Source organism: Ranitomeya variabilis, chromosome 2, assembly GCF_051348905.1.
Source record: "Ranitomeya variabilis isolate aRanVar5 chromosome 2, aRanVar5.hap1, whole genome shotgun sequence".
NCBI lineage: Eukaryota > Metazoa > Chordata > Amphibia > Anura > Dendrobatidae > Ranitomeya > Ranitomeya variabilis.
In genome coordinates this window covers 538,630,682-538,653,248 of record NC_135233.1, presented here as the reverse complement: position 1 = coordinate 538,653,248, position 22,567 = coordinate 538,630,682, and the positions used below count along the sequence as shown (strand labels likewise).

The 22,567-nt window shown below is 42.6% G+C and overlaps 1 protein-coding gene across 3 annotated transcripts in view; it reads left to right on the top strand.

The window, feature by feature from the left end:
• Positions 1 to 22,567, top strand: part of EDC4 (enhancer of mRNA decapping 4) — a 1,216,007-nt gene that overhangs the window by 894,047 nt on the left and 299,393 nt on the right. For all 3 annotated transcript variants that reach the window (XM_077288123.1, XM_077288125.1, XM_077288126.1), the window contains one exon: positions 11,178 to 11,364. In XM_077288123.1, the coding sequence (XP_077144238.1) occupies positions 11,178 to 11,364 (187 nt within the window). The remainder of the gene's footprint in view (positions 1 to 11,177; positions 11,365 to 22,567) is intronic.

Genomic DNA, 22,567 nt, shown 5'->3' with positions numbered 1-22,567 from the left:
GGTATTAGTTCTAGGGGGCACCTGAATTTACTTAGGCTAAAACTTATAATCTTATTGAGAGACTGACTCTATCTATAGAGCAGGTGCTCCTCAGATCCTTAGATTATTTGGAATATATATGTGAGCTATTTGTCTCAACCATGTGGATAAGAGCATTGTGCGGACACGGGATATGATTTAACCATACGGGGTGTCTCATCACACAAACTGCATTTGGTGTCTTTTTTGCACTTTTGTGTGTTGTGCATTTACATTACCATGTCATATGCGGATCATTTTTAGTCAATTTTTAAATGTTGTTACAATAAAGGTTTATTAATTTTATAAAAAATATAAAGTCTCCTTTGGTTCTCTTTAAATTGATACATACATACATACATGCAACACACACCATGCGACAACACTCACCATGCGGCGACATGCACCATGCAGTGACACTCACCATGTGGCGACACTCACCATGTGGCGACATGCACCATGCGACGACATGTGCCATGCGACGACATGTGCCATGTGACGACATGCAGCATGTGACGACATGCAGCATGCGACGACATGCACCATGTGACATCATGTGCCATGCGACAACATGTGCCATGCGACGACATGCAGCGTGCGACGACATGCAGCGTGCGATGACATGCGCCATGCGACGATATGCAGCATGCGATGACATGCAGCATGTGACAACATGGGCCATGCGACAAACATGTGCCATGCGACAACATGCAGCATGCGACAACATACGACATGCAGCATGCGACGACATGCAGCATGTGATGACATGCGCCATGCGACGACATGCAGCATGCGACGACATGCAGCATGTGATGACATGCGACAACATGCGCCGACACGCAGCATGCGACAACAAGCAGCATGCGACAACATGCGCCATGCGACGGCATGCGGCAACATGCGCCATGCAACAACATGCAGCATGCGACAACATGCGCCATGCGACATCATGCGACATGCCACATACAGTACATACATACATACAACATACAGACATACAGTACATATAACATAGATTACATGCTCACCATCACTTGTCACTTTGATCGTGACACAGGATACAGTAGCAACTGAGAATATTTCAGCAGTCCAAGGGTCTATATAAAGGTATCCCAAAACATACGCCCACTGTTGTCCAATTGGCGGTGTCTGTTTATCTAGATTTTTCTCCTGTAAAATTTTCCACCATGCGCACAAAAAAAACGCAGACACATCCAAAACGCATGAGAAAGCATGTAAACGCTGCATTTTTTTGACCGCATGCATAAGCTTGTGCGTCTAAGAAGCGCTGCGTTTGCACACGTTTGCATGCGGTTTACCATGCGTTTCAGGTTGCGCATAAACGCAGCGGATTCTACCGCAAATGTGAAACTAGTCTAACTGATTGTTTTTAATAGGTACTTAATAAAAACTTTTTTAATTCTCGTTACCTTTTCCTCTTTCTCCTCGTTTTTAGTTTATGATATAGCTAGTGGTGTCCACTTACATGAATTATTTTCTTCTGCCGTTGCCTACTAATTTTTTACTGAATAGATACCGTGACCATTTTATTGATTGAGTCATTATGGATGTGGTGATACCAATTGTATACTTTTTTTGTTTTAATTCAAATGCTGTGCTTTTAGTGGGCAGACAACTTTAAATGATGTGGCTAATAGAAGCAGGAAAATAATAGTAAATAGTCAAGTGACCCTGTATTAGGCCGGGGTCACACATGCGTGTTTTACGGACGTAAGAGCGCAGAAACTGCGTCCGTAAAACTCGCATTAAATACGGCACAATTATTCTCAATGGGGCTGCTCCTATTAGCCGTATATTGCGGTTCAGTATTATACGGCTTTCTACGGCCGTACAAAATCGCAGCATGCTGCGTTTGTCAGCGTATTGCGCAAAAAAAATCGCCAATGAAAGTCTCTGGGGGCGAGAAAAATACGGATTCCACACGGACCAGCAGTGTGACTTGCGAGAAATACGCAGCGGTTTTAGTGAAAAGTCGGTTATTCAATTGCCGGCTTTTCATTTCTCCTGCACAAACCCGACAGGATATGAAACATGGTTTTCATACAGTAAACCATCTCATATCCCCTTTTTTTTTGCATATTCCACACTACTAATGTTAGTAGTGTGTATGTGCAAAATTTCAGCGCTGTAGCTGCTAAAATAAAGGGTTAAATGGCGGAAAAAATTGGCGTGGGCTCCCGCACAATTTTCTTCAGCCAGAGTGGTAAAGCCAGTGACTGAGGGCAGATATTAATAGCCAGGAGAGGGTCCATGGTTATTGGCCCCCCCGTGGCTAAAAACATCTGCCCCCAGCCACCCCAGAAAAGGCACATCTGGAAGATGCGCCCATTCTGGCACTTGGCCACTCTCTTCCCACTCCCTGTAGCGGTGGGATATGGGGTAATGAAGGGTTAATGCCACCTTGCTATTGTAAGGTGACATTAAGCCAGATTAATAATGGAGAAGCGTCAATTATGACACCTATCCATTATTAATCCAATTGTTTGAAAGGGTTAAAAAAAAACACACACACACATGATTTAAAAGTATTTTAATGAAATAAACACAGCGGTTGTTGTAATAATTTATTGCTCTCTCAATCCATTTCCAGGCCCTCGCTTGGCAAAATAATAAACGCACAAGATACATACCTTCTGGTGAACCGTCTCGTCCCACGAGGTAATCCATCTGAAGGGGTTAACTAATATTACAGGCATGAGCCCTGCTAATGCACTCGCTCGTGCCTGTAATTCCCCGGCGAATGAATGAAATGTAGGTCATTGACCTACATTTCCTTCAGTCGCGGTGATGCGCCCCCTGGTGGATGTCCTCATATGACCTGGAGCGTGGAAAAAAGTTCCCAGGCTGCAGTTCATGAGAACATCCAGCAGGGGCGCATCACCGGGACTCAATGTAAGTACAGATCCAGCTTACCTTTCAGCACCCGGGGATTACAGGCACGAGCGAGTGGTTTATCGCAGCTCGTGCCTGTAATATTAGTTAACCCCTTCAGATGGATTACTTCGTGGGACGTGATGTTTCAGCTGAGGGTATGTATCTTGTGCGTTTATTATTTTGCCAAGCGAGGGCCTGGAAATGGATTGAGAGAACAATAAATTATTAAAACAACCGCTGTGTTTATTTCATTAAAATACTTTTTAATCGTGTGTGTGTGTGTGTTTTTAACCCTTTCAAACAATTGGATTAATAATGGATAGGTGTCATAACTGACGCTTCTCCATTATTAATCTGGCTTAATGTCACCTTACAATAGCAAGGTGGCATTAACCCTTCATTACCCCATATCCCACCGCTACAGGGAGTGGGAAAAGAGTGGCCAAGTGCCAGAATAGGCGCATCTTCCAGATTTGCCTTTTCTGGGGTGGCTGGGGGCAGATGTTTTTAGCCATGGGGGGGGGGGGCAATAACCATGGACCCTCTCTAGGCTATTAATATCTGCCCTCAGTCACTGGCTTTACCACTCTGGCGGAGAAAATTGCGCGGGAGCCCACGCCAATTTTTTCCGCCATTTAACCCTTTATTTTAGCTACAGCGCTGAAATTTTGCACATACACACTACTAACATTAGTAGTGTGGAATATGCCAAAAAAAAAGGGGATATGAGATGGTTTACTGTATGTAAACCATGTCTCATATCCTGTCGGGTTTGTGCAGGAGAAATGAAAAGCCGGTAATTGAATTACCGGCTGTTCACAGAGATCGCGCTGAATGAAATATAAATACAGACTATATATATATATATATATATATATATATATATATATATATATATATATATATATATATATATATATATGTGTGTGTCTCAATGACATATATATATATATATATATATATATATATATATATATATATATACTGTATATATGTTTTCCCTAACATTTGAGCACATAAATCCATTAGATGTCGGTTTTGCAAGCCTGCGCGAAAATCTCGCAGTACGGATTACATACGGAGGATGCCATGCGCAAAATACGCTGACACACCCTGACTACGGATCACTATTTTGGGAACATTTCTCCGTATTACGGCCGTAGTACGGACGTATAATACGTGGCGTATTGTCTTACGCCAAGTGTGACCCCAGCCTTAAAGTGAGGAGAATGTAGAAAGGTTATAATGCAACAAGAGCAAGACTGAACATATGAAAGAAAAAGATGCACAGGAAACCAAATAGAATATAAAACATGATGTTTATTAGGAATATAGAAAAACAAAAAGGTAAACATGAAAAAGAATTGCATAGTGAAGACAGTGATTGGTCAGAAAAATAGGGCACTACCGCTATATAGATGACACAAAATAGCAGGCAAAATAAAGATGCACAGGTAAATGGAAGGTGATATAACAAAGTGCATAGTGTCAGAAACAAGACTCAAACTGAAGCTGGTGAGTGATTACTCACATACCATAGCGAACTAACACAAGGACTATGTCATGATAAATGAAAGTAAATAAATGTTGTGCAGAGTTTGGTTTACCTGGGAGCTGTGGTGCCACCACCCCAACGCACATTTTGGCTACAGTGTCTTCTGGGAGAGTGTGGGACTTTTTCATGTTTACCTTTTAATACTGTTTTTACATATTCCTAATAAACATTATGTTTTATATTCTATTTGGTTTCATGTGCATCTTTTTCTTTCATATGTTCTGTCTTTACACTTTTTTTTCATTTGTTCTCTTGTCTCATGGACAGCTGTACGCGTGACTCACTGACATAACCCAAGAACCCTGCTTATAGCTAGATCTCACAGGTCTCATGGGTTGATCTTGCCATAGGGGATCTCATTACCCTTTTGTAACCACTTAAATACCACTGTTGTGACTGACAGCGATATTTGAGGAGTTGATAGACTCCAATTGTTTCCTAAACCAAATCGGGGAGATACTACAGGTTATCCGTTGTCATGTACATCTCTCATTCACAGGAATTGTGCTTGTGTGTGTGGGGAGGAGGAGTTTCTATTCACTTGTTCCCTTTTGAGGAGTAATTTGCCATCTTAAAGCCTATTGGCGGTCGTTAAGGGGTTAAAAACATTTCCGTGGAGTATGCCACTTTAAATGTGTGCCATGCTATGTGCAAGTAACATCATATCAAATCATTGGTGTGGTACATCAGTCAAACATTTGCTGAAGTTATGTTTTATTAGAAATGTATGTGTCCTTGCTTGCCTTTTCTCTTGGCTCAATATATTCCCAGATGATAGTGTGAGATTCGATACAAATCACAAACGCTCAGTGGCCCATAAAGACATGTATGGCATAAGATCTTGGGTCAGACTATCAATTGGTTTGCTTGAATGTCACAATACTATATCGTATTCACTTAATGAGAAATTGAAGTCCCCAGACTAACTCTAGAAAAGGTAAGTTTTAGAGATGATTGAATCTTTTGAAATTCTGATATGACAGGATCAATTAATTTAAAAAAAATAAGTAAATACAATTCTGTTCACTTGAATTTGCCCCAAATTGCAATACAACAAAGTCTTCAATTGCCCTGTTATCACTTTTCTGCCCTCATTAATTAAGACTGCTTTTGATAATGTGCTGCAGTCAAAGCTGCCTGATTCTTTAATAGGGGCACTCGTTTTAATAAATCAGGCACATTTGAAAAGTGTTGTGCGCCTTAACATAAGTTTTGCTTAAGTCAGCTAATGGAATAAGATTTGTGGTATAATATACGCCACAGTTTTGCATTAATTGGATGATCTGTGAATCATGCAGCCGTCCTGCCCCAGTTCTGTATATTTTGGCAGAGCTGGATGAAACTGTCAAGAAGCACCAAAAGATGCAAACTGTGTATGCAACCAGGAGTTGTGTAAAAATGTTACCACTTATCAAAGTGTTATACGACAGATTTCTTAACCTTTAATGAATCAGGGCCTTTGTTTTTTTTTCTCTAATATTTAAACAGTCCAAAAATTATGCCTGTCATTTCTGATCAGTCAGGCAATTCTGTGCAGGACACTGACTCGAGCTGCCTTTGTCAAATGTAGCACCATTCTGCTGGGAATGAGAGAATTAATGTGCCATAAGTTTGATAAACGCCTTCCTCTTCCTTTCCTCTAATTTGCTTGCCCAGACAGCTGTTGATGGTGCCTACGCAGCCATATTTTTAGTTATGGTATGTTTTTTTTTTTCTTGTTGTTTTTTTTACACTGCCTCATCCTTTGCCATTTTATCTTTTACTGTACATTTTGTACAGCAACCTTTGCCAAGAAGAATGTAACAAGAAAAGCTAGTCAATTACACTTGCAGAAAACAAAACGTGGCTTCAATATACGTTTAGGTTGTGTGGTTGCCACATTAGATCAGTAAACCAAGTGTGCAAAAATAGACACCCTCACAAGTAAATATTTACATTTTTTGGTTCACTTTTCTATCTCTTTAACAATATCGAACCGTTTTTTCAAAAATAGTGACAAGAAATTTCAGGTAGGTATTTGACCTTGTTGCAGGTGCTGGATTTTTTAACCCCTTCATGACCCAGCCTATTTTGACCTTAATGACCTGGCCATTTTTTGCAATTCTGACCAGTGTCCCTTTCTGAGGTAATAACTCAGGAACGCTTCAACGGATCCTAGCGATTCTGAGTTTGTTTTTTCGTGACATATTGGGCTTCATGATAGTGGTAAATATAGGTCGATAATTTCTGCGTTTATTTGTGAAAAAAACGGAAATTCGGCGAAAATTTTGAACATTTTGCAATTTTCACATTTTTAATTTTTATTCTGTTAAATCAGAGAGTTATGTGACACAAAATAGTTAATAAATAACATTTCCCACATGTCTACTTTACATCAGCACAATTTTGGAAACAATTTTTTTTTTTGCTAGGAAGTTATAAGGGTTAAAATTTGACCAGTGATTTCTCATTTTTACAACAAAATTGACAAAACCATTTTTTTAGGGACCACCTCACATTTGAAGTCAGTTTGAGGGTTCTATATGGCTGAAAATACCCAAAAGTGACACCATTCTAAAAACTACACCCCTCAAGGTGCTCAAAACCACATTCAAGAAGTTTGTTAACCCTTCAAGTGTTTCACAGCAGCAGAAGCAACATGGAAGGAAAAAATGAACATTTAACTTTTTAGTCACAAAAATGATCTTTTAGCAACAATTTTTTTTTATTTTCCAAAGGGTAAAAGAAAAAACTGGACCACGAAAGTTGTTGTCCAATTTGTCCTGAGTACGCTGATATCTCATATGTGGGGGTAAACCACTGTTTGGGCGCATGGCAGGGCTCGGAAGGGAAGGAGCGCCATTTGACTTTTTGAATGAAAATTTGGCTCCAATCTTTAGCGGACAAAATGTCGCGTTTGGATAGCCCCCGTGTGCCTAAACATTGGAGCTCCCCCACAAGTGACCCCATTTTGGAAACTAGACCCCCCAAGGAACTTATCTAGATGCATAATGAGCACTTTAAACCCTCAGGTGCTTCACAAATTGATCCGTAAAAATGAAAAAGTGCTTTTTTTTCACAAAAAATTTCTTTTAGCCTCAATATTTTCATTTTCACATGGGCAACAGGATAAAATGGATCCTAAAATTTGTTGGGCAATTTCTCCTGAGTATGCCGATATATCTTATGTAGGGGTAAACCACTGTTTGGGCGCACGGCAAGGCTCGGAAGGGAAGGCGCACCATTTGACTTTTTGAATGGAAAGTTAGCTCCAATCATTAGCGGACACCATGTCGCGTTTGGAGAGCCCCTGTGTGCCTAAACATTGGATCTCCCCCACAAGTGACCCCATTTTGGAAACTAGACCCCCCAAGGAACTTATCTAGATGCATAGTGAGCACTTTAAACCCCCAGGTGCTTCACAGAAGTTTATAACGCAGAGCCGTGAAAATAAAAAATGTTTCTTAACTCAAAAATGATTTTTTAGCCCGGAATTTTTTATTTTCCCAAGGGTAACAGGGGAAATTGGACCCCAAATGTTGTTGTCCAGTTTGTCCTGAGTATGATGATACCCCATATGTGGGGCTAAACCACTGTTTGGGCACACGGCAGGGCTCGGAAGGGAAGGCACGCCATTTGGCTTTTTGAATGGAAAATTAGCTTCAATCATTAGCGGACACCATGTTGCGTTTGGAGAGCCCCTGTGTGCCTAAACATTGGAGCTTCCCCACATGTGACCCCATTTTGGAAACTAGACCTCCCAAGGAACTAATCTAGATGTGTGGTGAGCACTTTAAACCCCCAGGTGCTTCACAGAAGTTTATAACGCAGAGCCATGAAAATAAAAAATAATTTTTCTTTTCTCAAAAATGATTTTTTAGCCCGGAATTTTTTATTTTCCCAAGGGTAACAGGAGAAATTTGACGCCAAACGTTATTGTCCAGTTTCTCCTGAGTATGCTGATACCCCATATGTGGGGGTAAACCACTGATTGGGCACACGTCGGGGTTCGGAAGGGAAGTAGTGACGTTTTGAAATGCAGACTTTGATGGAATGCTCTGCGGGCGTCACGTTGGGTTTGCAGAGCCCCTGATGTGCCTAAACAGTAGAAACCCCTCACAATTGTCCCTATTTTGGAAACTAGACCCCCAAAGGAACTTATCTAGATATGTGGTGAGCACTTTGAACCCCCAAGTGCTTCACAGAAGTTTACAACGCAGAGCCGTGAAAATAAAAAATCATATTTCTTTCCTCAAAAATGATGTTTTAGCAAGCAATTTTTTATTATCACAAGGGTAAAAGGAGAAATTGGACCCCAAATAGTTGTTGCCCAGTTTGTCCCGAGTATGCTGGTACCCCATATGTGGGGGTAAACCACTATTTGAGCACACGCCGGGGCTCGGAAGGGAAGTAGTGACGTTTTGAAATGCAGACCTTGTAGTTACCTTGAGTCGCGGTGATGCGCCCTCTGCTGGATGTCCTCAAATGAACTCGAGCCTGGGAATTTTTCCACGCTCGAGTTTATATGAGGACATCCAGCAGAGGGCGCATCACCGCGACTCAAGGTAACTACAGGACATTCCCCTGCTTTCCATTCATTCCCTGGGGTTTTACAGTCAGGAGCTCTGCTAATTAGCAGTATATATATATATATATATATATATATATATATATATATATATATATATATATACTGTATATATGTTTTAACGAACATTTGAGCCCATAAATCCATTAGATGTCGGTTTTGCAAGCCTGCGAGAAAATCTCGCAGTATGGATTCCATACGGATTACATACGGAGGATGCCATGCGCAAAATACGCTGCCACACCCTGCCTACGGATGACATAGGGATCACTATTTTTAGAACATTTCTGCGTATTACGGCCATATTACGGTCGTAAAAAACGGACCGTATTGTCTTACGCCTAGTGTGACGCCGGCCTGACTGACACTGATTTTAATTTGCTTTTCTGTGCTTAACTGCAGCTTCCCACTACATAAAGAGTAAAAGTCTAATTGCTACACCATATCACTGATCACACTGCTTCTGGCAGCTGTTGCTCTATCAATTGGATCTCTGTACTCTTTGCAGACTACTGCACTGATCTTAGGGTACCGTCACACAGTACCATTTTGATCGCTACGACGGCACGATCCGTGACGTCGCAGCGATCGTATGAATATCGCTCCAGCGTCGTAGACTGCGGTCACACGTTGCAATCACGGCGCTGGAGCGATGCCGAAGTCCCCGGTAACCAGGGTAAACATCGGGTAACTAAGCGCAGGGCCGCGCTTAGTAACCCGATGTTTACCCTGGTTACCAGCGTAAACGTAAAAAAACAAACAGTACATACTCACCCGTCGGTGTCCTTCAGGTCCCTTGCCGTCTGCTTCCTGCTCTGAGTGCAGCCGTACAGTGAGAGCAGATCACAGCACCGCTGCGCTCTGCTCTCACTTTCCGGCCGGCACTCAGAGCAGGAAGCAGACGGCAAGGGACCTGAAGGACACCGACGGGTGAGTATGTACGGTTTGTTTTTTTAACGTTTACGCTGGTAACCAGGGTAAACATCGGGTTACTAAGTGCGGCCCTGCGCTTAGTTACCCGATGTTTACCCTGGTTACAAGCGAAGACATCGCTGGATCGCTGTCACACACAACGATCCAGCGATGTCAGCGGGTGATCAAGCGACGAAAGAAAGTTCCAAACGATCTGCTACGACGTACGATTCTCAGCAGGGTGTCTGATCGCAGTAGCGTGTCAGACACAGCGATATCGTAACGATATCGCTGGAACGTCACGAATCGTAACGTCGTAGCGATGGAAATTTCAATGTGTGATGGTACCCTTATGTACTGCAGTTGTACAGCTGCTTATTGTCTGTTGTATTTGACCAATGTTTCTTGACTTTCTCTTTTTAGCTCTATTGCTAAACGGTGAGCTTTACATCCCCTTACTATATCAAATCACCGCAAAAGGCTATGTGCACACGTTGCGGGTTAGGAATTTCTGGTGCGGATTCTGCATCTTTTGGCAGAAAACGCAGGTGCGGATTTGTCACGTTTTTTGTGCGTTTTTGTTGCAGATTTGCTGCCGATTTTTTGCAGATTTCTTGCATTTTTTACCCCTGCGGATTTCTATAATTTAATGGGTACAAAAACGCTGCAGATCTGCAAAAAAGAAGTGACATGCTACTTATATTAATCTGCAGCTTTTCCGTACCATCTGCACAGCATTTTTTTTTTCACATTGATTTACATTGTACTTTAAATCACTTGCGGATCTGCAGCGTTTCTGCACTGTAGGAAATCCGCAACGTGCGCACATACCCAAATTGCTTCTAACTTTGCTATTCTAAGTTATAATAGTCCCTCCTTATTGGCTGCACTATACCATGTGATCTGACTGCTGCATTTTATTTTGGGAAAGCTCTGAAGCTATGTGAACCTTCTGTAGCTGAGGCAATCCTCTTTAATGTATAAAATGGTGGCACTCATTTTTGGGGTTGATTTCCGCAAATTGAGTTGTAAATTGTTCAAATTTGTCGGGACCTGCAAATTTCATAACATTCAACACTAATTCAATTTGCATAGATTTGATAATCTCCATTAACTTTGTTTTTTCCGCACAGAGAATGCATTACATTTGTTGTAAATGGAACATTATTACAATAGTTTACAAGTGATATGACATATTTGCTTTATCAATAATACATAATTCCTTTTCAGATCTGCAGCAATTGGAAAACCATCTTAAGACCCAAAAAGCCATCGATCAACAAATAAGTGAGCCATTGGTTGCACAGCTACAACAGCTGATGGATTCTCTCCAGTCAACAACTGATCAGCTTTCTTCAAACCTGAGTGGGAATGTGAGAACTGAAGTGCAGCAGCAATTACACATAGCTGTAGCAAAGTGAGTTGTATGCACAGTTGTAATCATCATGTATGGTTTTCCTTTATCCAGAAATGGTTAAAATATATAGGCCCAATTTATCAAACCTTTAAAGGCGAGAAAACTGGCTAAAAAAACTGAAAAGTCACTATGCGACTTTTGGCTTATTCACAACAATTTTTGCCCAGCTCCACCAAAATGGCTGGAGTAAGCTTCTTTTTTTTTTTTTTAGGCAGACACCGCTTATGAGATGCTCATGATTAATTTAGAGGTATGCACTTCTTAAAGGGGTTGTCCAAGCCTAGGATAACCACTTCTCAAGCTGATTGTTTGCTTCTGTAAAAACACTTATACTTAGCTATATAAGTAATCTAGAGGAAGTGAAAGCGCAGCTGCAGCCCTGACTTACTCTTGATTACGTATACATCCGAATGCGGTGACAATAACACCAATTCTTATTGGCGCATGACTAACCTGATGTAACACGTGAGCCAAGACACCATTGGAATTGCACTGGTTCAGGAGGGGGGTATAGATTTTTTTTATTTTAACAATGTAAACATTAAGGTCAAGAAGAGGGTTGTTCTTTTAATAAACAACCCCTTCAATGAATCAGGAACATCTGACTCCAGCATGCCCCTGAATCAAAACCTCCTTAATAACCTCTGGTCTTGATGAATCGAACCATGGTGTTTTGGAAAAAACTAAAGAAGACCTCTTACTTTCTCCAAAAATAGTTAAATGCCTTCTAAAATTTCTTATCTCCCTCCCCTGATTGTGTGTAGGCTGAACTTCCATATACAGTGGGTACAGAAAGTATTCAGACCCTTTTAAATTTTTCACTCTTTGTTTCATTGCAGCCATTTGGTAAATTCAAAAAGTTCATTTTTTTCAAATTAATGTGAAAACCCAGATGCACCCCATCTTGTTGAAAAAAACAGAAATGTAGACATTTTTGCAAATTTAATAAAAAAGATAAAAAAGAAACACTGAAATATCACATGGTCATAAGTATTCTGACCCTTTGCTCAGACACTCATATTTAAGTCACATGCTGTATATTTCTTTGTGATCCTGAGAAATGGTTCTACTCCTTCATTGGAGGCCAGCGGAGTTTAATTAAACTGATAGGACTTGATTTGGAAAGGCACACACCTGTCTATACAAGGCCTCACAGCTCACGGTGCATGTCAAGACCAAATGAGAATCATGAGGTCAAAGGAACTGGCCAAGGAGCTCAGAGACAGAATTGTGGCAAGGCACAGATCTGGCCAAGGTTACAACAGAATTTCTGCAGTATTCACGGTTCCTAAGAGCACAGCGGCCTTCATGATCCTTAAATGGAAGAAGTTTTTGACACCCAAAGTCTTCCTACACCTGGCTGTACAGCCAAACTGAGCAGTCGTGGGAGAAGAGCCTTGAGAGAGAGGTAAAGAAGAACCCCAAGATCACTGTGGGGCTGAGCTCCAGAGATGCAGTAGGGAGATGTGAGAAAGTTCCACAAACTCCGCTATCATTGCAGCACTCCACCAGTTGGGCCTTAATGGCAGAGTGGCCCGACGGAAGCTTCTCCTCAGTGCAAGACATATGAAAGTCTGCATAGAGTTTGCTAAAAAACACATGAAAGTCTCCCTGACTATGAGAAATAAGATTTGCTGGTCTGATGACAAAGATAGACCTTTTTGGTGATTATTTTAAGCGGTATGTGTAAAGAAAACTAGGCACTGCTCATTACCTGCCCAATACAATCCCAACAGGGAAACGTGGTGGTGGCAGCATCATGCAAGGGGGTGTTTTTGAGCTGCAGGGACAGGACAACTGGTTGTCATTGAAGGAAACATGAATGCAGCAAGTACAGAGATATTCTGGATGAAAACCTCTTCCAGAGTGCTCTGGACCTCATACTTGGCCGAAGGTTCGCCTTCCAACAAGACATTGACCCTAAGCACACAGCTAAAATAACAATGGAGTGGCTTCAGAACAACGCTGTGACCATTCTTGACTGGCCCAGCCAGAGCCCTGACCTAAACCCGATTGAGTATCTCTGGAGAGACCTGAAAATGGCTGTTAACCATCCAACATGATGGAACTGGAGAGGATCTGCAAGGAAGAATTGTAGAGGATCCCTAAATCCAGGTGTGAAAAACTTGTTGCATCATTCCCAAGACGACTCATGGCCGTACTAGCTCAAAAGGGTGCTTCTACTCAATACTGAGCAAAGGGTCTGAATACTTATGACCATGTGATATTTCAGTTTTTCTTTTTTAATAAATTTGCAAAAATTACTACATTTCTGTTTTTTTTTCAGTCAAGATGGGGTGCAGAGTTGTACATTCATGTGAAAAAAATGAACTTTTTGAATTTACCAAATGTCTGCAATGAAAGAGTGAAAAATTTTAAGGGGTATGAATACTTTAAGTACCCACTGTACACATTGACCTGCTTATTCACATTTAAGTACACATGCTTCTAAATCTGAATTCTAGTAGAAATGGAGTCTTCGGCATGGGCCTCTATGGGTAGAAAAAAACAGACTTGTAGAAAGTCCCCAAAAATTGAGGCAATGCTTCTGTAATTATATTTGAAAGCAGATTGTGAAGCATACAGATAGTGGATTGTATAGCTTTGTATTGTATTGCTAATATTCTTTTGCTGGCTTACGTAAATGTGCATGATTTTTGGGGGCTGAAAATCATTTTTGTATTTTGGCCTCATTAAAAATATTGCACTGTTTGCCTTCTAACTCATCTGTGGTGTTCTGTCTTTTGCTGGTTGTAGAGTGCGTTAAAGAAGAATCGTTCAATTTACAACTCCTATCGATCTTCTGCTGAGCTCTTCTCAACTAATTATTGGCCAAAAGGCTCAACTTTCATGTAATCATAAAACAGCAGTTTCTTCTTCTGAGTAGCTTAGAAGAACAAACATAACCTATAAACTACCCTGTCAAAACAAAAACCTCACTTAAGGTACCTTCACACTAAGCGACGCTGCAGCGATATCGACAACGATGCCGATCGCTGCAGCGTCGCTGTGTGGTCGCTGGAGAGCTGTCACACAGAAAGCTCTCCAGCGACCAATGATGCCGAAGTCCCCGGGTAACCAGGGTAAACATCGGGTTGCTAAGCGCAGGGCCGCGCTTAGTAACCCAATGTTTACCCTGGTTACCAGTGTAAATGTAAAAAAATAAAAACACTACATACTTACATTTGCGTCCCCCGGTGTCCGCTTCCCTGCACTGTGTAAGCGCCGGCAGTAGCAGCTTTGCTTTCCGGCCGGCACTGACACATTCAGTGCAGGAAGCTCTGAGCAGCAGCGCGGACGCCGGGGGACGTGACAGACATCAGAGGGTGAGTATGTACTGTTTTTTTTTTTACTTTTACAATGGTAACCAGGGTAAATATCGGGTTACTAAGCGCGGCCCTGCGCTTAGTAACCCGATATTTACCCTGGTTACCACTGTAAAACATCGCTGGCATCGTTGCTTTTGCTGTCAAACACAACGATACACGCCGATCTGATGACCAAATAAAGTTCTGAACTTTCAGCAACGACCAGCGATATCACAGCAGGATCCAGATCGCTGCTGCGTGTCAAGCACAACGATATCGCTATCCAGGACGCTGCAACGTCACGGATCACTGTCGTTATCGCTGCAAAGTCGTTTAGTGTGAAGGTACCTTAACTTATTCTCGGCTAGTTCATTTTTCAGCAAGCAATAGACAGACAGTGCAGTATAATGCAATAAATGTTTGTTTTTTTATGAAAAAATGTGTTCATTTAACCCCTTCCTGACTTTGCTGTTTTCTGGATGTGTTTTTTCTTTGTTTTTCCTTCCCTTTCCCAGACCTGTGTCGGGATATGGAGCTATGCTAGGGCTTATCTTTCGTGCCCTGATGATGTGTTTACAAATACCATTTTGGGGTAGATACTAGGGTTGAGCGAAACGGGTCGGCCATTTTCAGAAGTCGCCGACTTTTGGCAAAGTCGGGTTTCATGAAACCCGACCCGACCCCTGTGTGGGGTCGGCCATGAGGTCGGCGATCTTCTGAATCTGGTATCGGAATTCCGATACCGAGTTCCGATATGTTTGCGATATCGGAAATCGGTATCGGAATCCACATTTAAGTGTAAAATAAAGAATTAAAATAAAAAAATATTTATATACTCACCCTCTGACGCGCCCTGGTAGTAATTGGCAACTTCCGTTCCTAAGAATGGCGCTTGAAAGACCTTTTGATGACGTCACGGCTTGTGATTGGTCGCGGCGGCCCACGTGACCGCTCAGCGACCAATCACAAGCCGTGACATAATTCTCTCAGGTCCTAAATTCCTCATTCTAGGAATTTAGGCCATGAGAATTACATCACGGCTTTTGATTGGTCGCTGAGCGGTTACGTGGGCCGCCGCGACCAATCACAAGCCGTGACGTCATCGAAAGGTCCTTCACGCGCTCATTCTTAAGAAGGAAGGCTACCGGAAAGAAGCAGGGCGCGTCCGAGGGTGAGTATATACCTAATAGGAATATACTCACCCTCGGCTTCTTTCCGGCAGCCTTCCTTCTTAAGAATGAGCGCGTGAAGGACCTTCCGATGACGTCACGGCTTTTGATTGGTCGCGGCGGCCCACGTGACCGCTCAGCGACCAATCACAATCCGTGACGTAATTCTCATGGCCTAAATTCCTAGAATGAGGAATTTAGGACCTGAGAGAATTACGTCACGGCTTGTGATTGGTCGCTGAGCGGTCACGTGGGCCGCCGCGACCAATCACAAGCCGTGACGTCATCGAAAGGTCTTTCAAGCGCCATTCTTAGGAACGGAAGATGCCAATTACTACCAGGGCGCGTCAGAGGGTGAGTATATCAATATTTTTTATTTTATTTCTTTATTTTACACTTAAATATGGATCCCAGGGCCTGAAGGAGAGTTTCCTCTCCTTCAGACTCTGGGAACCATAGTATCCCATTGCACTGCATTGGGTTTCGTGTTTCGGCCGACCCCGACTTTTTTATAGGATCGGCCGATTTCACTCGACCTGACTTTTGAGAAAGTCGGGTTTCGTGAAACCCGACCCGATCCTATAAAAATCAAAGTCGCTCAACCCTAGTAGATACAATGTTTTAGAGTGCATTTTATTTTATTCCAGCATCTAAAAAAAAGCAATTCTGACTTCTAGATTTTTTCCTCTATATGCCATTTACCAATCAGATTAATTTATTTTAAATGTTGATAAACTGTACTTTAGAGAATGCAGTGATACCAAATGTGTGTTTGTTTTTTTTTAATTGTTTTATTTTTAACGGGGCCAAAGGGTGGTGATTTGAAATTTATTTTCGTTTTTTTTTAGCTTTTTTCACTTTTCACTGTATCTATTGGTTCCCTTAGGGGACTTGAAGCTGTGATCAACTGCTATGTATAATGAAAATCATGAGCAAAAACTGGCTTTCAAATGAATATCGTAATGATATTAATGGGTCATGGGGGTCTTTAGCACACCCCTGCCTGTCAGAGCAACCCATCAGCGCCCTGTGATTAAGTAATGGGCACGCCAATGGGAACATGGAATGACCCGCCTCCCTGCCAGCACATGTTAATGCTGTTGTCAGAGATTGACAGCGGCATTTAACGGGTTAACTGTTAAAGGCAGCACTTTGTCTGTTAAAGACAGATGGGCGAATAATTCAGCAATCATCTGCCTGTGAAGGTGCGGGATCAATTTGTGACCCATGTCTAAGTAAGGGAACCGGCATATGAAATACCAGTATGTCACATTAATTGAAGAAAATTGTATAGTGTTTCTTATTTAAAATTGTGATGTACAATAACAAATTGTATTGTGGTACCGTGTTAGCCAGAAAAATTGATGTGAGTACTTTTCTGCCCATTAATGACAGAAGTATTCTAGGAGTGATACCTTTATTGGCTGACCAGAAAATAATATGCTTGCAAGCTTTCAGAGCTCAGTGGCTCCTTCTTCAGGCAAGATTACAAATAGATTAATAAGAAACAAGCACAACATTTAAAGAATACTACAGGAGGACATTTGTTAGGGGGTGGGAAATGTGATGAGTCCATAGATAAGCCAAGGTAATCAAATTAGGCATTTTCTTACAAATGGAGAGGCAGTGGGAATAAAGTTCTTAGGGTACCGTCACACAGTGCAATTTTGATCGCTACGACGGTACGATTCGTGACGTTCTAGCGATATCGTTACGATATCGCAGTGTCTGACACGCAGCAGCGATCAGGGATCCTGCTGAGAATCGTACGTCGTAGCAGATCGTTTGGAACTTTCTTTCGTTGCTTGATCACCCGCTGACATCGCTGGATCGTTGTGTGTGACAGCGATCCAGCGATGTGTTCGCTTGTAACCAGGGTAAACATCGGGTAACTAAGCGCAGGGCCGCGCTTAGTAACCCGATGTTTACCGTGGTTACCAGCGTAAACGTAAAAAAAACAAACAGTACATACTCACATTCCGGTGTCTGTCCTCCGGCGTCTCAGCTTCTCTGCACTGTGAGCGCCGGCCAGCCAGAAAGCGAGCACAGCGGTGACGTCTGACGTCACCGCTGTGCTTTCCGGCTCTGCTGCTTACACAGTGCAGAGAAGCAGAACGCCGGGGGACAGACACCGGAATGTAAGTATGTACTGTTTGTTTGTTTTTTACGTTTACGCTGGTAACCAGGGTAAACATTGGGTTACTAAGCGCGGCCCTGCTCTTAGTAACCCGATGTTTACCCTAGTTACCCGGGGACTTCGGCATCGCTCCAGCGCCGTGATTGCAACGTGTGACTGCAGTCTACGACGCTGGAGCGATAATCATACGATCGCTGCGACGTCACGGATCGTGCCGTCGTAGCGATCAAAATGGCACTGTGTGACGGTACCCTTAGTTATCTGGAGTCCATCTGGTGGAGGTGTGAATTGTATCCATGTAGTGACTCATAAATCCAGGTGTTAAATTGAGTCCTAGTGTCAACGAATTAAACATATTCAGTAGTTTGTATTCCCAAATTTTTCTTTCCCTGTGGTCCTTAAAATTACCTTTTAGTATTAAGACTTTTAAGTCCATTTTATTCCTGATTGTGTGTCTGTGTAGATTCATCCTAGTTTGTAGTCTTTGCATAGTTCCCCCAATATAGATACTTCCAGGGCACCTCGTACATTGTATCATGTAGACCACGTGGTGTTGGAGGATATACAAGAAAAGGAACCCATGACCTTATAGTTCTGATTTGTGTTTGGTACACGGACTAGATCTGTTGGTAATATGTGGGTACACGTTTTGCATTTTTTATTGTTACAGGGGAATGTGCCAGTCACTGATGGTGATGAGAGGACACTTCTGACAAGCAGATTCCTTCAGTTAGGGGGCTGTTTATAGGAGAGAAGTGGTAGTTCTGGGAATATGTCTTTCAATTTGTGATCTCTATGGAATATGTGTTGTGAATTCTGCTCTTGGGTTCCCCCCGGTGGTTGCTGATGGTAATGCAGTTGTCCCTGGGTTGCAATCCTGGGCAGGTGTTCCTGCTGATTGCAGCTCTAACTGGGCTATTTAGGTGTGCAGGATCCATTAGTCCTTGCCAGTTGTCCATTGTTCTTGGAGGTTATGCATCTCTGTCTGGTTCCTCCTGCCCTGCTGCCAAATCAGCCAAGATAAGTGTCTGGTTTTGTTTCTTCAGCACACATGCTGTGGGCTTTACAATTCAGTGCTATTCATTGTTTTTCCTTGTCCAGCTTAGACTGTGTTTGGATATTTTTAGTCAAGTTGGATTCTCAGGAGATGCAGAGATACACTCCATGTCTTTAGTTAGATGGTGGAATTTCTGTATGATCTGCTGTGGATATTTTTAGGGTTTTAATACTGACTGCTTAGTATTCTGTCCTATCCTTTCCTATTTAGCTAGCGTGGCCTCTTTTGCTAAATCCTGATTTCTGCCTGTGTTTGTCTTTCCTCTTATACTCACAGTCAATATTTGTGGGGGGCTGTCTATCCTTTGGGGTTCTGCTCTGAGGCGAGATAGAATTCCCATTTCCATCTATAGGGGTATTTAGTCCTCCGGCTGTGTCGAGGTGTCTAGGATGTGTTAGGTACACCCCACGGCTACTTCTAGTTGCGGTGTCAGTTTAGGGTTTGCGGTCAGTACAGGTTCCACCTTCTCCTGAGAAAGTCTCATGCGGCTCCTAGGTTACCGGATCATAACAGTACAACTGGCCAACAATGAGTTAAATGCATCTCAGAAGAAGGGAAAAAAGGTGTTGAGCCATTTTTTTTTTCTGTAGTCTGCTTGGTCTTTTCTTCCCTCTTTTTCTCTGGGTGGCTGAGGAGTCTTGTGCTGGCATGGATGTTCAGGGATTGGCTTCTCGTGTGGACCAGCTTGCTGCTAGGGTACAGGGTATTTTTGATGATATTGTTCAGACTCCAGTTTTGGAGCCTAGGATTCCTACTCCTGATTTGTTTTTTGGGGACAGGTCCAAATTTTTGAGTTTTAAAAACAACTGTAAACTGTTTTTTGCTCTGAAACCTCGATCCTCTGGTGATTCCATTCAGCAGGTTAAAATTGTCATCTCCCTGCTGCGTGGCGATCCTCAGGATTGGGCATTTTCCCTGGAATCTGGGAATCCGGCCTTGCTTAATGTAGACGCCTTTTTTCAGGCTTTAGGATTATTATATGATGAACCAAATTCGGTGGATCAAGCGGAGAATACCTTGTTGGCCCTGGTTCAGGGTCAAGAAGCAGCAGAATTGTATTGTCAGAAATTTAGAAAATGGTCTGTGTTGACTAAATGGAATGATGATGCTTTGGTGGCAATTTTCAGAAAGGGTCTTTCTGAATCCGTCAAAGATGTTATGGTGGGGTTTCCCACGCCTCTCGGTCTGAATGATTCTATGTCTCTGGCCATTCAGATTGATCGGCGCTTGCGGGAGCGCAGAACTGTGCGCACTGTGGCGTTGTCCTCAGAGCAGATGCCTGAGACAATGCAGTGTGATAGGATTTTGTCTAGAACGGAACAACATGGATTCAGACCTCAGAATAGGTTGTGTTTTTATTGTGGCGATGCCTCTCATGTCATTTCAGTCTGCCCTAAGTTTACAAAGAGGATCGCTAGTTCATTTTCCATCAGTACTGTACAACCTAAATTTCTGTTATCTGTGTCCTTGCTATGCTCATGGTCATCATTTTCTGTCATGGCGTTTGTGGATTCAGGCGCCACCTTGAATTTAATGGACTTTGAGTTTGCCAGGCGTTGTGGTTTTCCCTTGTAGTCTTTGCAGAACCCTATTCCTTTAAGGAGCATTGATGCTACACATTTGGCTAAAAATAAGCCCCAGTTCTGGACACAGGTGACCATGTGCATGGCGCCAGCCCATCAGGAAGATTGTCGATTTCTGGTGTTGCATAATTTGCATGATGCTATCGTGTTGGGTTTCCCGTGGTTGCGGATACATAATCCTGTGTTGGATTGGAAGTCTATGTCTGTGACTAGTTGGGGATGTCGGGGTTCATAATGACGTTCCTTTGATGTCAATCTCCTCTTCTTCCTCTTCTGAAATTCCAGAGTTCTTGTCTGATTTGCAAGATATATTCGATGAGCCCAGGTCCAGTTCCCTTCCGCCGCATAGGGACTGTGATTGTGCTATTGACTTGATTCCAGGCAGTAAGTTTCCTAAGGGCCGACTTTTCAACCTGTCTGTGCCTGAACATACTGCTATGCGGAGTTATGTTAAGGATGTCTTTAAAGAAAGGGCATATTCGGCCATCTTCTTCACCGTTGGGAGCGGGTTTTTTTTTTTGTTGCTAAGAAGGATGGCTCCTTGAGACCCTGTATTGATTATCGCCTCTTGAATAAGATCACGGTCAAGTTTCAATACCCTTTACCTCTGCTTTCCGATTTGTTTGCTAAGATTAAGGGGGCTAGTTGGATTACGAAGATTGACCTTCGGGGGGCATATAATCTTGTTCGGATTAAGCAGGGTGATGAATGGAAAACTGCGTTTAATACGCCCGAATACCTTGTGATGCCATTCGGGCTCTCTAATGCTCCATCTGTTTTTCAGTCCTTCATGCACAATATCTTCCGGACTTATCTTGATAAATTCATGATTGCATATTTGGATGACATTTTAATTTTTTCCGATGATTGGGAGTCCCATGTGGAACAGGTCAGGATGGTATTTCAGATCCTTCGTGATAATATCTTGTTTGTGAAGGGGTCTAAGTGTCTCTTTGGAGTGCAGAAGGTTTCTTTTTTGGGCTTCATTTTTTCTCCCTCATCTATAGAGATGGATCCGGTTAAGGTTCAGGCCATTCATGATTGGATTCAACCCACATCCGTGAAGAGCCTTCAGAAATTTTTGGGCTTTGCTAATTTTTATCGCCGTTTCATTGCTAACTTCTCCAGTGTGGTTAAACCCTTGACCGATTTGACGAAGAAAGGCGCTGATGTGACGAATTGGTCCTCTGCGGCTGTCTCTGCCTTTCAGGAGCTTAAACGCCGATTTACTTCTGCCCCGGTGTTGCGTCAACCGGATGTTTCTCTTCCGTTTCAGGTTGAGGTTAACGCTTCTGAGATTAGGGCAGGGGCCATTTTGTCTCAGAGGGATCCTGTCGGTTCCTTGATGAAACCATGTGCATTCTTTTCCCGTAAATTTTCGCCTGCTGAACGCAATTATGATGTCGGCAATCGGGAGTTGTTGGCTATGAAGTGGGCGTTTGAGGAGTGGTGACATTGGCTTGAGGGAGCTAAGCACCGTATTGTGGTCTTGACTGATCATAAAAATCTGATTTACCTCGAGTCTGCCAAGCGGCTGAATCCTAGACAGGCTCGATGGTCTTTGTTTTTTTCCCGTTTTGATTTTGTGGTCTCGTATCTTCCGGGTTCTAAGAATATTAAGGCTGATGCCCTCTCTAGGAGTTTTTTGCCCGATTCTCCTGAGGTCCTTGAACCGGTCGGCATTTTGAAAGAAGGGGTGGTTCTTTCTGCCATTTCCCCTGATTTACGACGGGTTCTTCAGGAATTTCAGGCTGACAAACCTGACCGCTGTCCAGCGGGGAAACTGTTTGTTCCTGATAGATGATATGGATAGATAGTCATTTCTGAGGTTCATTGTTCTGTGTTGGCTGGCCATCCTGGTAATTTTGTTACCAGAGATTTGGTTGCTAGGTCATTTTGGTAGCCTTCTTTGTCTCGTGATGTGCGTTCTTTTGTGCAGTCCTGTGGGA